Here is an 18244-nt window from a genome sequence, read left to right as displayed (position 1 = left end):
CGTGCGTTAATGTTCAAAAAGCTCTTTATTATTCTCATACTGTCTGTGCTGCAGCACCTCTTTTCACCCTCTGTCTGAAACCAGAGCCCAGTCAGGGGTGCAGAGTTTGGATATTGTGTTGGGTTTATATTATATTGAATGCACAGTGCAGATTTTAAGAGGGCAAAGAGAACGGACGAAATCCAGCAAAAGACTGCACGCTTGACTCCGGGCTGCTGCAGCACGGGCTCAACTTTAGTACAATTTCCCAATATGGGATCAATAAAGTTTATCTAATCTAATCTGCTCTGACTACATGAGTTCATTTTTTCTCTAACAAAGGTTAATAAAACATTAGAAAGTCACAATCAGGACACATCATATTCTTTTACACTCATTGCTAGCTTGTTAAGTATATGGTTTTCTACAAATCCCTCAAAAATGGATCCAAAGAAGTCCACAAAAAAGCTTAAGATTGAACCTTAGCTTTAGGAAATGAGCAGCACATCAAAGCAAGTGTTTACATTATTTTGTCCACCCCCTGTGTGTGAGGGGTACCACGTTGATACCCAGCAGTCAGGACAGTCGGGTGTCTCTAAGACTTCCAATAAAATCACTCTAAAACAGCCTTAAAGATCACCTCACTCCAACCTGTAAGATATTTCTAAATCCACTTGAAGCTCCAACATAATCCACATCAGCAGGTGCAGGTGAAAGCGCACACACACACACACACACACACACACACACACACACACACACACACACACACACACACACACACACACACACACACACACACACACACACACACACACACACACACACACACACACACACACACACACACACACACACACACACACACACACACCTGTAGTGTCGGGTGTCTCTGATGGCCCTCTCACTGCCCAGCCGGTCGCTCTCCTGCAGGTTGAAGGCGTGCTCTTTGTACGGGTCTTCCCCCGGCTTCAGCTGCTTCGCCGACAGGTAGGCCTTCTCATCGAAGCCCCCCAACAGCTGACCCTGCTGCTCCGCCCGCGGGGGCTGGGTCACCTGCAGAGCACACCGCCATGAGTAAACAAACCTGGGCGTCTCAGTAGAAATAATTGATTAGCGTCATTTCAAGCAGAGAGAAACAGGACCACTCCCTGACACACACACAGCAGCACACACGTTTTACACACTCCTTCACGGCCACACACTCTTCGGCACCATCAATTGTTACTGTGAAATGTCTCCATGCCACATGAAACATCCTCATAAAGGGAATTCCTTTTCAGCCGTCTGTTGATAAGTTCAGTAAAAACAGAAAGCTTTCATAACAATTCTGCGAGTATTTAATTTAGTTGAATTATTCTAAGTACTTTGCAATAGTATACTGCACCCAGTTTTATTTTGTGGTTGTTTTTGATTACTTTTATTGTTCTTTAACTGTGTTTATGGATGCACCATATACACTTAGACTCGTATGTGTTAACCTATTTGGCCACAAATCTGTTTCTGATTTTTAAAAGTTCCCTGTTTTATTTTAAACAATGAACAGTCCTTCTGGTCAGAAATCTTACTTTTATCAAAAACCGACTCAACCTTTAACAGAAGTAAACACACGGGTATTGGAGCTCCAAACTCCAAGGACACTTTAAATTGCACTCTCTTTATTTTATATCAGACAGACTTTTTCAGCCACGGAAAATAAGAAGTGAGCATGTTTTTCACCACAACCATTTGCAACACAAGTTATTATTCGTACTTGACATGACATGTCCTGTAATGTGACTATTGCTCATGAAGTAATGCCAAGTGATGCAGAACATTGGATCATGCCGACCTTATCAAAAATGTGGCAGATTAAATTCCCCTTGATCATCTTATTGAGTAAAAGGTATTGGACCTTTCTTAGAGGTTTTCTGTCTTTACACACATACTATGCCAAGTTGCCGTTCTGGTTGTTAGGGTTCAATTGTTGCTCAAGGACACCGACATGAGACAAAGAGAGCAGGGAATCAAAAGCCATGTACAAGTAATTATCTCCTCTTCTTCAATCCTGCAGCAAAACTAATGCAGGACTCATTCCCGCTCCACTCAATAGCTCTTATATTTAACCCAGTCTGAAGAAAAAGAAGCAGCTCAATGATTGAAGTGTAAATCGTAATTTTCTTATTCAAGTCACAGTTTCATTGCTAACAAAGCAAAATGGGACAGGCTGTCATCAAATGAGAAAAGTCCATATAATTCTCAGTGCTTAATGGGTTTTCCCTGCTTTAATACTGCTGAGTGGGAGGTAAACACAGTTAATGAATACATTAAAGCAGATGAGAGAGGCTGTCGCTAGAGAGAAGCTACACTGAGAAGGACAGATGGGAGAAAGGACGATTTAAATATAAGGATGAGAGTTTATTCTGTGCTGCTTTATTGAAGGTTGTGTAACGGGAGGATTTATAAAAAGCTCTCATCCAGGTTCAGGTGAGAGTGACCTCATTCTCAGTCTCTCAGGGGGAGCGGTGTGAACATCTCAATGATTCACAGAAAGGAACATGTCTGACACCGAGACAGACGGGACATTTTGATATCTTTTTGTCACTTTCAGAGAGACTACAGCTCTAAAAACCCAGTTTATAAATCCTACACAACGTGAGCATCAGGCAGGAGAATGAAGAGGAGCACTGAGCAGCTAAATCAAGAGATTTCTCAAGAGATGCAACACAGAGCTAATTGAAAGGGAACAGTGGAAAGAAATAAGACCCTAAATGAATGCTGGATCTGATCTATGCTTAAACAACCAGTGATGCAAAGTAAATGTACTGCCGATACGGTACTTCCTACAGCTCTGCATTTATGTATTACTTGAATTACTTTTCAGATGTAGATTGAGAATATTAACAAGAACAATAAAAGTGCAGGACTATTATCTTTAGTCGACTAATTAATAAATCCATCGATAGAAAGCTAATTAACAACTTATTTAGTTATTTTTCGATCAAGAAAGCACGTTTTTTCTCGGTTTTAAACCATATATAATAATATATGATCCTAGTGAAATTATTGGAATAATAAAACAAGACATTTCAGACATAACCGCAGACTTTAAGAGACAACAGGTACTTAAGTAGCTTTAATTTAGAGGTGTTTTACTTTGGATTGTTCCAGATTGTGTTCCTTTTTTTACTTGCTGCACTTCATATTACTTTTGTATTTTTAGATTCAGTTAATAATAGAAAATACTAACAGAAAAACAATTACTATGCATTCCTATTTTTATTTGTGATACAACGATTAGTACCCTAAAAATAATTACTGTTTTTCTGTTTTATATGATATTAAAGTGAATTCCGTAGGGTTTTAGACTTACAAAATAAGACATTTAAAGACATAACCTTAATATTAAGACACATATTCATCATGAACACACACGTTATTTAATCGAAGTGTTAGCTTAGATAAAACACAAGCTAATAGCTGGTTTACGTTCGTTAGCAGAGTTAGCACTTTAACCTGCGCTCATTTACACAAATTAACACGCTTTGTTTCAGTAAATTAAATCATCCTACCGGGGTGACGACGACTGAGAACACACATATTGCTATTAGACAAGAATTGTGTTGTGAAAAATATAGTAAAATGTAAGCTAACGTAGTTTTTAGCTTACATGGATAAACCGTTAGAACAAGCTAAATTAGCATAGCAACGCCCTATAGCAACGCCCTAGCAACGCCTCTTAAAGGGACAGGCACCAAAAGAGGTTCTGTTTCATTTGAGTAAATAAATTACAAATGCTCAAAAACCACAGGATGTTTTAATTTTGCTAGTCTGGAAACTGGATTACCAACATGAAATACATATATAGATAATTGATGTTGCTGTTATAGTATTTTTATTGTAGCTATTAACATGTGTAATGTTCTTTTTGTTCTGTTTTTATAGAATCATTTGTATGTATTTATTGTTATCTTTCTGTTCTAGTTTCAGCTTATTATTTTTTCCTAATATTTTTTTTTTGCATTGCACATTTTGTAGGTTCATGACTTAGAATTTAGAATTTAAATTTTAGGTCCTCTTAATATTTGTACAGCATGCACTAAACACCAAGATAAATCCCTTTGTAGTGAATATATTATTTTATGACCATAAACTTTTCGATTCTAATTAAGTCCTAATATCTGATAATGACACACAACTAGGAACTCATTCTGTTACCATAACAGAGACACGACCTGCTGATCTCAGTGCCGCTCTGTGGGAAAACTAATCTAATTATCACTGCTCTGTAAATAGCTTTGGAGCACAGAGTTTAGCACTCAGAGGAAGAAGAAGGTCCCTAATTTTCCCCAGCTCTGGTCAATCTTTCACACTCTACGTTATGAAAGAAAACCGGTCAGAAATGAATGTAGGCGTGGTGATCACAAGCAGCAGACGTCGATATGTTCTTACCCTGAGGAGGTTGGAAGTCATAAAGGCATGGAAAAATGTCACAGTAGGCACAAAATACAAATGTGAAGCTGAAAATGAGCAGGATAGGGTCTGTTTCAATAAAAAAACATGTTCATTGTTAGTGTTTTTCTCTTGTAAAGCACTTTAAGCTGTGTTATAGAAGTTGCTGTATAAATAAAGCATTGATTTCTTCCACAATAATCTACATGTCATCAGAGCCGCTCTCAGCAGTATAACGTATCAAAGAGGTTTTGATGCTAGTCGCAGTTAAGACTCTCTCTCTGTGTTTTATATCTCCGGGTAATCCCCAAGTATCAGCATGACTGCATTTTAAAAGCTATACACAAAAAAAATGGAACTCTGAGGATAATAAGACAGAAATAACAGAAGGCTCTTCGAGGCTCGGCCTGCTGAATTAAATATGAAGCTCGTCTGGAAGATGAACACGTCTGCTGACTTCTTCCAGCCGAATTAAAAGAGGAATCTGTGAAATCTGGCCCCGAAAGGCTGGAGATAAATCCCTGCTGTGGTCGTCTTCATGATCTATTTACAGACTTATGTATCTCAGGCCATAGATACTGTGTTAATGTGTCCAAGCTTAGAGACACTTTACTCTGCAGGTATTTACATTTTTTGCAAGTTAAATAACAAAGTGAGTCATTAAACGGTCAAGCTGTGCAGCTACATTTTGTGCAAACTTACAAATCTTTATTTTTAATTGCAGGGTAGATCTCATTTCACATTTCCAGAGATGGCGATTATCTTGGACTGAGTTTGGGAGAAAAAAGAAGCAACCAATATTTAGAATATGTTGCTCACTGTAATCTGAAGTGTTTTTTAAGGGGAAATAAAGTGGGAAAGCTGGATGCCAAAGGGTCCTTAGTATTTGTGTCTCTCCTGGGACATATCTCCATGCTTTAATGTTCAGAAAGCTCTTTATGTCTCTCATACTCCCTGTGCTGCAGCTCCTCTTTTCACCCTCTGTCTGAAACCAGAGCCTAGTCTGCTCTGATTGGTTAGCTGCCAGCTCTGTTGTGAGTGATCAACCACTTAGCCTATCACGTATAATGTGCTGGAGCGCTAGCCAACAGAAGCGTGAGTAACTGTAGCATTTGCAGATCATTTATATGCACTGAAACCTACAGACCCAACTACAGGAGATGTAACACCACAAAAACGCACACTAGGGTTAGGAGGTGCTGCAGCACGGGCTTTTTGAACGCTAAAGCATGGAGACATGTCATGGAGGGAAACAATTCAAATGCCTGAAAATGAGCAGAATAGGAAGGGCGATTTGGGAGCCACAAAGTGAAAAAGCATTAGTGGAGTTTTTATAGAACTTTAGGTTTTGCATTGGTTACAGTAATGGAAAGAGAAGCTCATCCATGTCCAGACATGATGGTGAACAGCACGTGTAACCCAGTTCTCTCATGAAGTGTTTATACGGTGACATGTTGGGTACGAAAACTATGGTTAGGCTACCGGGTCAGTCAGAAACAAGTCTGAGCAACAGAACCAGCCCCTTCTGAAGTGATGGATGTGTGTCTGCAGTCAGATGTTTATAGATGTGATGGTTATTGCTAATGCTAGAGAGAGATTAACGGTGTTTCTGTACGAGGGGTTAAAGTGTTGCTGGGAAATTAGAGCACTCAACGCAGGAAATGAGAGGAAAATGAAGCCAATGCCAACAGATTTCACCGATGATGTCATTAGTGAAACAAATGCTGCTAATGAAAGGGCTTATGTGAAAAAGAGAGACGGGGAGTGGGGAGAGACGGGGAGAGGGGGCTGTAGTGAAAGTAATAGATGAAAATAAGGGAAGACAAACACAGAAGGGAAAAATAAACCGAGCAATGATTGAGGAAAGACAGATAAGAGAATAATGAATGCTGTAACAAAGGAAGGGAGGTATCAGAGTTGTGGACTCGAGTCATGAATTTGATGACTTGAGACTTGACCAAATCTAAAAGGACTTGCACTTGGACTTTAAGATCAGTGACTCGCATTTGGACTTGGACTTGCCCCTTTTGACTCGAAAAGACTTGCTACTTTCCCCAAACCCAGAGATTAAAAGTATGTTGTCATGGACAGCGCTATCTCTCTTTGCACCTGTGTGTATCTGTGTGCGTAACATGTGTATGTGTGTGTGTGTGTGTGTGTGTGTGTGTGTGTGTGTGTGTGTGTGTGTGTGTGTGTGTGTGTGTGTGTGTGTGTGTGTGTGTGTGTGTGTGTGTGTGTGTGTGCGTGTGTGTGTGTGTGTTGATTCCAATGGAATCAGGTGTGCTGGAGAGAGTGAATTAACAAGCATACTTCAGTTTCCTGTCACAAACGGCTGCTTGATGGCAAGGTAAAGCAGGAACAATATAAATTAATATAGTAAGTGTGCACTGAAAATGGAAATGTATTTTATCAATGTAATGTTAAAACTAACACAATCTTACAGTATACAATACAATTCATAATAATACAGAAATAAATATGAACACAGTGTTAGCGTTGATATGAGGAGATAGTTTCAAATCAATTTGTGTGTGGCTATAAGGGACTTTCTGACATCTGTTTTATATGCTTACCTGTTACAGATTTGAAGAATACCAGATGAGTAGAAGCACCATAGATGAACCACAGCAGCCTTCAATCTCACAATGCTTGGACAGTCGTGTAGCGCATTACAGCATGAGTCACCCACAGCAGAAGGCTATCAGTAACGCAATACTGTGCGACTTGATTATTGATTGCAACCTTCCCCTATTGTGGAACACAAGAGTTTTCGGCACTTTCTGAAAGTAATTGACAGTAAATACAGCCCAGTGTGTCGCAGAACGTTGACATCAAAGACAGAGAGCCTCGCTGGGGAGAGACGTTCAAGATTAAAATCTCAATTGAGCAACTCTGAGCATGTTTCAGTCACTGTGGACATTTGGTCCGACCGAAAGATGAGGGGATTCCTTGGTGTCACTGTCCATTGGATAGAGAAAGAGACAGCTAAAGAGAGGATACAGCTAAATACAAATCTCTTGGCCTGCAGTCGCTTCAAAGGCTCACACACAGCTGAACAAATCTGTGACCAATTTGAGTCAATATGCGATGACTACAACATCAAAGATAAAGTGGACTACATTAGTGACAATGCTCCAGCATGCTAAAGGCATTCACTGTGTGCTTCCCCAGTGAACAAGAGGATGATGACGGAGATCATCTTGATGACCCTGATCTCTGGTGTGACTTAACCCTGGAGAGCAGCAAACGGTAGATGCTGCTATGGGAAAGAAACAGCGCCTGCAGTATTTTGCGCGTACTCTTCAGCTGGTGGTGGGAGACGGTTTGACAGAAACAAAAGTGGCATGTCCTTCTCTTTCCAAGATATCAAAACTTAGCTCATTGCTGCACACAAGCACAACATTCAAAGAGGTGTTTGATAGTGAATTTGACGAACAGAAAGGCATCCCTGCTGCAGTCAACACAAGATGGAACTCAACACTGAGGCAAGTAAAGGCAGTTCTCCAGTGTGATCATCTAAAGCTCTGTGCCATTCTAGAAAAGGCTGGGCATAAGGAGTTGTCATTCACACCACGAGAGTGGAATCTGTTGAAGGAGTTGGTGGACATCTTGAAGCCGTTTGGAGAAGCAACTGATTTGACACAGGGAGAGAAGGTCGTCACAATCAGTGCAGTTGTTCCATCCGTCTTGTCCCTCAATCATCGCCTTGAGAAGCTGAAGCCTCAAGTTCGTTTCCTGAGCGGCCTGATCGGAAGTCTCCAGGCATCCCTGAACCAAAGATTTCTTGGGATCTTCATTAACGTGAAAATGGCCAGGTCTCAAGATGGGATCACTGCCCCGTTTTCAGACCCAGTCTACCTCAAAGCAGCCGCCTTGGATCCAGTCTTTTCTCTGCTGTGGGTGGAGCACCATGTACTGGTCAATCGTGACATCAAGGCAGAGGTGGCACAACACGTTAAAGGTAAATATTATTGACTTCAATGCAACTTTTTTCCTCGTAGTCTGATCTTATTGACAGCATCAATAATTGCATTGTCCAGTCTAACACTGTATCACCAACACCAGTGGTAATCAGGGCTCTTTTGTTTCTGCTGTTAAATGTTTTTCCAGAATTGATCCTGCAAGATGCTGCAGAGACTGAGCAACCTGGGCCTCTGGTTGAATAAGAAGAGCAAGAGGACCTTGGACAAGGAGAAGGGCTGTTTGCTGCATACCATAAGAGGCAGAAGAAGGATGTTAGGACCACTCCAGCACTACAGCTAAGTCACTACCTAGACACAGCCGAAGGACAGAACGCCCTTTTGTTCTGGGCACTGAACATGAAGTCTCTTCCTTCACTCTTCCGAGTGGCCACCAGAGTCTTGGCAGTGCCTGCCTCTAGTGCTCCAGTGGAGCGAGTTTTCAGCCATGGTGGCATCACTACGTCCCCATCGTGCACAAATGACTGACAGACTTTTGGCCAATTTGATCATGCAGCATAGGGCCCTGACATAGAAAAGCACAACTCTGTTCATTGTCGTGTTCATGACACTTCACATCTAGTTCCCTTCCACACACACACACACACACACACACACACACACACACACACACACACACACACACACACACACACACACACACACACACACACACACACACACAGTGAGGATATCTTGTATAAAGTGGTGACATGTTTGAAAAGGTTACACTTAGGTTTTGAAATGACTGAAACTATGTTTTATAAAGTGGTAACACATTTTGAAAAGTTACATTCAACTGTTTTTGTGATCCTCCAAATCCCTGTTTGAGGGTGAAGACATGTTTTTTAGTTCAAGGCTAGATTTAAGTTTTAAGGTGAAGAGTGTTTTGCAAAAATGAGGATCTTTTGAGTTAGAGTGCAATAAGCAATGGAAATGCAATGTCAGCACTTTCTGTGGAAGTTACGTTTGCCTTTGTTTATTTCAGATGTGTTTGAACAATGCTCTTGGTTTGATAAATATATACAGATCTTAAAAGCATACAAGATTTGTGTAAATATTATTCCTCCGTTGTTAAAAGGACTCGAAAGGACTCAAACGGTAGGACTTGGGACTTGACTTGAGACTTGTCGGTCTTCACTCGGGACTTGAAAGCAAAGACTTGAGACTAACTTGTGACTTGCAAAACAATGACTTGGTCCCACCTCTGGGAGGTATATGAAGTGTTGACGGGGAAATGAAGGGAAGGAAACACAATGATAAAGAGAAGGAAAATAAAGGATGAAAATGAGATTAAAAACAAAAGTACAAAAATAAGATTTAAATTTGGTGGATCTTTTGTGATTGCATTTCAATTTTAAACAATATATATATAGTGTCTTATAGTACCTTAAAAGCACTATATAAATAGGAATATAAATACTAAAGTAATGATTAAAGATGAGAGAGAAAGTAAAGGATGAGAATGACAGAAAAGTATAAAGCAAGAAAACATACTAAGACAAAAAGAAAGGATTAAAGATGTGAAAGAGTCACTGAAAATAAGAAAGAAATACTGAAATATAAGAACCACTCAAAAGAAAGAGAAATAAGTCGAAAATAAGAAAGAAATCACAAATGAAAGATGGTAGGAAAAAGATGGAAAGGATTCTAAAAATAAGTAAATGGATTTCTGAAAAAGCCCCTCCAGTGAACCCCTCTCTCCCTTCACCCCCTCTCCTCTCTGACCTGCAGCCGCCGGTCAGTCTCTGAACACACTGCTGCAGAAATCTCAGTTTGGTGACGGAGGGCAACAACCCGCTGAGCAAAGATTACCCCAGCAGAAGGAAACCTAAAGCACACAGTTCAAAGAGCGCTCTGATTAGAGTCCTGTAGACCGGCGGAGAGAAACCCCCTTCTCTTTTCTACGATCGGACACTAAAAGTGCTTCCACATTGCATCCTCGGATCCTCCCCACATTGTTGGCCCGCGTTCACACACTGATGCGGACTCTTTATCCCGATACGAAACATGGGGTGACCTCCTAAGCAGGCGTGAACTGCTTTCACCTTGAACGATTAAATCCGGGTTTAATGAACGTGCTGCTGCAGAGAGGAACACGCTGACATGTTGGCGCACATCCCCGCCGCACAGAACAACATTTCATTGGGCTTGTAAAAGTGAAAGAGGCTCCAGCATGTTGTGTTTCCACATCAGCCCCTGTCTCATAAAAGTCCAACTGGAAACGGCTGCAACTAATTATTATTTCAGTATCTAATTTGCAGTTTTCCTGAAGGAACTCCTTTTTCTATCATTGACTAAACTGAAAACCCTGATCAGGCGACACATTTAATGCACATTTTGAGATTAAATTCGGTGCAGAACAAAAAACAGTTGGGATAAATATTGATATAAAAGAACAAAAAGCAGCAAATTCTCACATTTCAGCATTTTTCACTGAGCTTTAGCTGCAGAATGCACCCAAAGTACAAAAAGTATTGCACAATAATCATTGACTAAACCTCTGACTAAGGTCTTTTTGGATATTGTATTCAACGCATATCAAAAAGTAATTAACCCAAACACATCAGAAAAACAACACATCTTCACTTGTAAGCATTTTGCATTTAATATCTTTCTAAATATTAGCCATAAAATCTACTTAAAGTATAGTACTCATTCAGCACAACAGCCCAGAATAACACCTTAGGATCATACGGCTCCTGACTGAGGTCGAGTGACATCTTTTATGGATATGTTATCTTATATTCAATGCATGATAATAGCAGTGAGGAATAACTGGTAAATTGTTGAGCTTTTCCTGTTATTTTTATACAATTATGTGTATTTATTATGTTTTGGGATTAATTGTGAAATGGTTTGGTATTTATAATGTCAGAAAGTAAGAGAAATGTCCATCCCAGTTTCTTAAAAACCAAGGTGGTGTCTTATTTCTCAGTCCAAAACCCAAAGATATTCATTTTAATTTGACAGAAAACAGAGGAAAGCAGGTTAACGTGAAGCTGTTTTGTTTGCTATAGCTTGGGAATTTCATTAAAGGATCAAATAATAATGAAATAAAACATAGGAAATTATTTGTTGATTATATTTTGTGTGATTAATCTCAATCTGAGTTACTTAAATGATCGAATGAAGTAAAAAGCACATTTCCCTCTGAGCTGAAGTAGCAATACTCATTAAAGTACTTACTGAAAGTATACCAGTGTACAGTACGCTTGCTGTCCACTACTGCATTAAACCACACCAAAAAACAACTGTAATTGATGCTAAATCGGTGACTTAAATCCCTCTCTATGGGCAAACTGATTGTCCTGCAGCACCAGGGTCCCTTCACTTTATCGCTGATTTAAGAACAGAGCGAAAGCTACAGGTTTGATCTCTCTCCACTTTACGCATCACAAAACCCTGCAGCCAAGGAGCCACATCTCCTAATGTGAGCTGGCGTGCACCCAGCTGCAGGCAACACACACACACACACACACACACACACACACACACACACACACACACACACACACACACACACACACACACACACACACACACACACACACACACACACACACAGAAACACACTGAAACACACTCAAACGCTGATAGGGTGTGTGTGTGTGTGTGTGTGTGTGTGTGTGTGTGTGTGTGTGTGTGTGTGTGTGTGTGTGTGTGTGTGTGTGTGTGTGTGTGTGTGTGTGTGTGTCTATATGCTGCTGTGATGCAACCACCACCACACCTACAGCTTCTAGCAGAGGTTGTTTCCACCGCTCTCCGCCCTGTGTTCATGCAGCAGCAGGCGGATACAGACCTGAGCTGACAGAAGCAGGCCTGTGTGTGTGTGTGTGTGTGTGTGTGTGTGTGTGTGTGTGTGTGTGTGTGTGTGTGTGTGTGTGTTTGTGTATGCCTTTCTCCTGCATGTTTCCCACTTCATCTAAAGAAAGGCTGTCAGCGCACATAGTGGTAGGCTGTGAGGTGTTTGCGCACAGGATTTATGGAAAGCCTCTTACGTGTGCTTGAAGCTGCAGGGAGAGGGAAGGAAAACGTAAAAACACACACATATATACACACACACACACACACACACACACACACACACACACACACACACACACACACACACACACACACACACACACACACGATAAAGCAGTGGAATAATGGATACCCGGGGTTGAATATTGAAGCAACATATTCCCGCTGTGACACCCAGCTGTGCGCCACCACCATCACCCCACACACACATCAACATGCAGCACACACTCTCCTGCAGCCTCCTCACACACACTCACTATGAGCGGGATGGTCCTGTCGTCCCGGTGGATCTCCAGGCGGCCGGGGACCCCCCCCTTCGGCCCCCCATGGCCCCTGCCGCGCGGCTGTGTCACGGACGACGGCGACGACTGCGGCTTGTTGTCCTGCCACAGGTAATAGAACGTGCCCAGGATCCACGCGACGGTCAGAATGGCGATGGCGTTGGCCCGTATCCTGCGCATGGTGAGCCCATATGGAAGCGCTCCGGACTGGAGGCTCGGGTTCACGGAGGTCCGTCCGCCGCAGAAGGTGCTGCAGCCTCCGCCGCCGAGATGCGCTGATTGTCGGACAGACTGACTGCTCTCCTCCGCCTCTCTCTCTCTGCTCTCCTCCTGACTGAGCCGCGGTCCTAGCGCCGAGGCATATCATCCCTCTGCACACACACACACACACACACACACACACACACACACACACACACACACACACACACACACACACACACACACACACACACACACACACACACACACACTAAATGGGCGGTTCTATAGGGGGGCCAACAGCGGCCCTTTAACACTGAGGTTGGACACACACATATGTATATATATATATATATATATATATATATACATACATTTTCATCCCAATTATTGTGTGTAATCCAAAGTAATAACAAATAAAACATAAGAGAAGAGAAGTTAATCCAAATGTAAAAAACTATGTATATTATTATAAATCAATAATAATAATTTATGTAATACTTTACTTTTATAAACCACATAAAAAGACTTTGTCTATATGGAGACCATTTAAGATGCTTTGCTATGTATAAAATAACAAACCTAAAATAAATATGTGCACATTGTACTACAATACAAGATAAATCAGTAATAATAAAATGGGAACTTTTTGTTCTGTAAAATAAGTTTCTGTAATAAAAACTGTAATTAAAACCCATTTGAGTGAACTGGCCCTTTAATCGCTGTCCTGCATCCAGAATCACATCTGCAGCTTATCTATTATCCGCTATAAGAAGACTCATTATTCAGCCTATGCATTTTAATTATACATTTAAATGATCCGCCTGCAGCCGACAGAGAATCAGAAGCAGCTGAGTTGATCGTGAAGAAGCAGAAAGAAGAAACAGTGTTTGAACCGCAGCGGCATGAATATTCAGAGGAGATAATTCTGGATTTAAACAGATGACCTCCTGCTACTATGACTTATTCAGTGCAGGAATAAATCAGAGGCCTTAAATAGAAAGGTAGAATAAATTACTCTGAAAGGAAACTTCTTCTAAAAATCCATAACAGCTTTAAAAGTCGGACTGGAGCAAAAACCCCCAGAGAGAAAAGTGGGCTGAAATATTTTCATTTATTGTGAGAAAAATAATAAAAACGCCCCTCAGTATGAGCTCATGCAACCCCACCTATATACTGTGTGTGTGTGTGTGTGTGTGTGTGTGTGTGTGTGTGTGTGTGTGTGTGTGTGTGTGTGTGTGTGTGAGAGAGAGAGAGAGAGAGAGAGAGAGTGTAGCGGTGGAAGATGTTTAAGTTATCAAAACGTACTTTAAAGTAGAAGTAGTTATTCTGCAGAAAAATTGCCTCCATATGTGCTTTTATATAAACCAGAGCCCAGTCTGCTCTGATTGGATAGCTGGCCGGCTCTGTTGTGATTGGTCAATCGATATCAGCCTTTGCAGACCATTTACATGCACGAAAACATATAGAACACACTACAGGACTTGAACCAGCAATGTGAACCATAGGGCCAGTATAATGTTTAACAGCGCAGTAAAAAGTAGGAGGGTTTTCTTTCAAACTCCTACGCTGAAATATTTCACCTTCAAAATGGGATTAATGCGACTTCCAAGCAGAAAATATATGCAGAAATAAAAACGGCGTTACTGATTACTGTGTTAAAGGTTCCTGGTGTTGCATCATCCCACACATCTGTTAAAAATATCACAGGATTTGGAGCTGAGATTACATATAGACATGAGATTATTCAGGATATGAACAAATATGTTTCAAATCTATGTTGGAGTGCTGGTCCAACCCTCCTAATTTAATCCACATATATAAATGCATGCACTGTAGAAGTGACAGACCAATCACATCTGAAGATACTGCAGGTTTTACATCAAATAAATCAGTGTTTTCTAAAGTTACTGACACGGTCAAAGGCATGTAGTGCAAAACTGAAAGAGTGAAACACATGCAGAGATCTCTCCTCTCTCCTCTCCTCTCTCTCCTCTCTACTCTCTCCTCTCTCTCCTCTCTCTCTCTCTCTCTCTCCTCTCTCTCCTCTCTACTCTCTCCTCTCTCTCCTCTCCTCTCTCTCCTCTCTCTCTGCAGCTCTTGGAGGTTAATCTCATTATGCATGTAGCCCCCCCGCCCTCCCTCTGTGTTTATAGAAAGGGAGGTCACGGGGTCACAGCCACATCTGGCTCAGGGCTGCAGATGTTCATCTTCATCAGGACGGACAGAGCTGCTCCTCTCGGGGCGCTGCTGTCAACGGTATCTCTGAGAATGGGAACCCAAACGGGAAATAGAAACATGTTGTCAGTGTTTTCTGTTACGATATGAAACCAAAGCATGGAATAATGCATCCCGTCACAGTTTATCTGAGGATATGAAGCAAAACATTAAAACACTACTGTGACGGTGATCTGTTAGAAGATGGAGCAAAGAACTGAAATAACACAGTTTTCTCTTTGCTAACACAGAAAAGGGCGCTGTGGGACTGTTATCTCTGGGATAATAACCCAAAACATGAAATAATGCACACGTTGTCAATGTTATATTCGGAAATATGGTCAAACACACATTATAATGCACTGTTTTCTGTTGGAATCTGAACCAACAACACTACAAATATGCATCATTTTACCGATTTCTGTACAAATGTGATCCAAAACATACATTTAAAAACATTAAAACATACACTGTTCATTTGATCTCTGGGATAATAACCCAAAACACAAAATAGCACACGTGTTTTCACTGCTTTCTCTTAAAACAGGAAATAAACACTTGATATAAAGCACTCTGTTTCCCTGCAGCAGAGGAGACGTCTCTGCAGATTCAGAATAAAAAGCGTGCATCTGTCACACACACACACACACACACACACACACACACACACACACACACACACACACACACACACACACACACACACACACACACACACACACACACACACACACACACACACACACACACACACACACACACACACACACACACACACACACACACACACACACACACACACAGCAGCACAAGATCACCCTGTACTACAGTCTTGCAATACAAGTGAAAGAGGGAATTTAAATGTCTGTTTCTTTGTCTCTTGTCTTAATAGTTTATCCCCTCTGTGATGCGATGGAGCCGCTGGGATGGAAGAACAAATCTAGCAGAATAGAATTCATCTGACAAAATGTTTCCATGTATCGCAGCAAGATCACTGGTTGCAGAAATATTTGCATATACTCCTTTGTGAAAGAAAATGTGCCTCTGTGCATGTTGCTCCATACAGCTCTGAGAGACCACTGCTAACTCATCTGTTTCTCTGCTTTTACTGAGCTGTGTTTAAAATATGTTGAGTAAGAAACATTTCAAATGTCAATACTGCTTTATTTGAGGTGTGACACGACTTATTTGGGGAAATTTGGGAAAAGATCTGTCAGTAGTTTACCGAATGAAACGATAATGGTCATTTCACTCAAACATCCCCCTGTATAATGTAAAACCAGAGAGACTGATATATATATATGTGTGTGTGTGTGTGTGTGTGTGTGTGTGTGTGTGTGTGTGTGTGTGTGTGTGTGTGTGTGTGTGTGTGTGTGTGTGTGTGTGTTCTGCGGTCTGTGCCTTCCTTGTGACAACACATCCTTTTCTTCTCCTCTGGCATCACAAGTACCTGTGCGTTCCCACCATCTTCTCATGCACATCAAGCGTGTTTCCTTCCAAAGCAAAGAAGATTTCATTTCATTTGTAAATATTTGATGTGTGTGTGTGGGTGTGTGTCAGCCTCAGGTAAGCTATGGGTGTGTGTTTGTGGGTTAAAGCAGGACACACTTGATGCCAGTGTTTCAGGATATCTCCATGTTCCCTGCAGCTCCACCCGTCCGAGACAAATGCTCCACAGACGCAGCTTTGTTCCAGCAGACGTCACTCGGAAAAAAGCTGTATCTGCTGACTGATTGGGAAAACAGTTGGACTTATTTAAGGACGGGGATGATGTCGGTGGTGCAGCAACTTAAAGAGGCTGGGGAAAAAAACGGCTGCTGTGGTGCGGAAACATACATCTGTGGGGTTTGGGTTTGTTTGGTTGTCTCACATTTACTGGCTTCCTTGGTGGAAATGAGACACGTGAAGGGACCACACAGAGATTGAACGTGACTACAAAGAGACACACAGTTATTAGAAAGAGATATGAGAAAAACAAACAGACATGAAAGGCCTACAGATGCACGAACCAACCACAGGTGCAAAGAGACAAGAGCTACACAGAGATGCTAATGCTAACGTGCGGTAGTGTTTATTTCTAATTTGTGTGGTATTGCTTTACTCTTTCTTGCTGGTACCTCGCCAAAGAACAAGTAGAAGAGCAAACAAGATCACCATTATTTGTTCTCTATTTGACTTGAACCTAACAAAAAACTTCCACTCTGCTAAACCTCTTATGTTATGGTTACTGGGACAAACTTTCACTCATTTTCATTCAAACTTCAAGTCAGTCTGACCAGCATGTCTTTGTTGCATCCCAACTCCTCTTATCCCCACTGTCCCCGCTTCACTCTCAGTAAAGATACAACTTAAAGTTAGCTGGACTTTCAAGGAGATCGTTCAAACTAAAACCACACGTCTGTGGTTGTGAAGACGGATATCACTTCAGCTCTCCAGACAGAGCAAGGTACAGCTGCTAGAATATCCAGTGGTAGTTGGACTGTTGGGTCTGTTTCTACACATTGCATCCAGTGGAGGGAATACACTATATATGGAACAAGACGTCATGCATGCACACTAGAATAACTATCCCCACAGCTGTGTGTCTCCCCCTGTTTGTTTGAGTCAGTTTAAAGCGTACAATTTCTGTCCTTCTGTCTAAAAATATTAACTGGGAAACCTGCGAGCTACAGCCACATCAGGACCCCAGCACAGAAGGATTCCTGCAGTCTGTGTGTGTGTTGTGCAAACATTTACTGTCTGAGAGTACAAACACACACACACACACACACACACACACACACACACACACACACACACACACACACACACACACACACACACACACACACAAGACTGTACATGCAGAGCTCGATCACTGGTTACAGCTGAGGTGATTGGCTGTGTTTCCACTATTATCACAGAGGAATTCCTTACAGGCTTAGAGGAAAGAGTGTGTGTGTGTGTGTGTGTGTGTGTGTGTGTGTGTGTGTGTGTGTGTGTGTGTGTGTGTGTGTGCATGTGTGTGTTCTTCTGTGCACTCATCTTCTCATGTTATGAGAAGAGTGCATGTGCAAACATCCACACTGAGACCTCTGTGTCTTTATTTTTGGTGTTCCTGAAGGCAAGATAAGTGGACGTTTCTGTGTGTGTGTGTGTGTGTGTGTGTGT

The 18244-nt window shown here is 41.5% G+C and overlaps 1 protein-coding gene across 1 annotated transcript in view; it reads right to left on the bottom strand.

The window, feature by feature from the left end:
- galnt16 (UDP-N-acetyl-alpha-D-galactosamine:polypeptide N-acetylgalactosaminyltransferase 16) overlaps positions 1–12989 on the bottom strand; it is a 39090-nt gene extending 26101 nt beyond the window's left edge. Inside the window, exons 1-2 of the mRNA XM_063907992.1 lie at positions 12653–12989; positions 854–1035 (exon numbers count right to left, since the gene is read on the bottom strand). Of these exons, the coding sequence (XP_063764062.1) occupies positions 854–1035; positions 12653–12856 (386 nt within the window). The 5' untranslated portion in view covers positions 12857–12989. The remainder of the gene's footprint in view (positions 1–853; positions 1036–12652) is intronic.
- Positions 12990–18244: the final 5255 nt, after the last annotated feature.

The sequence above is a fragment of the Eleginops maclovinus genome, chromosome 19, assembly GCF_036324505.1.
Source record: "Eleginops maclovinus isolate JMC-PN-2008 ecotype Puerto Natales chromosome 19, JC_Emac_rtc_rv5, whole genome shotgun sequence".
Classification (NCBI taxonomy): domain Eukaryota; kingdom Metazoa; phylum Chordata; class Actinopteri; order Perciformes; family Eleginopidae; genus Eleginops; species Eleginops maclovinus.
The sequence above is the reverse complement of the archived record's forward strand: the minus strand, read 5'-3'. Positions and strand labels throughout refer to the sequence as shown.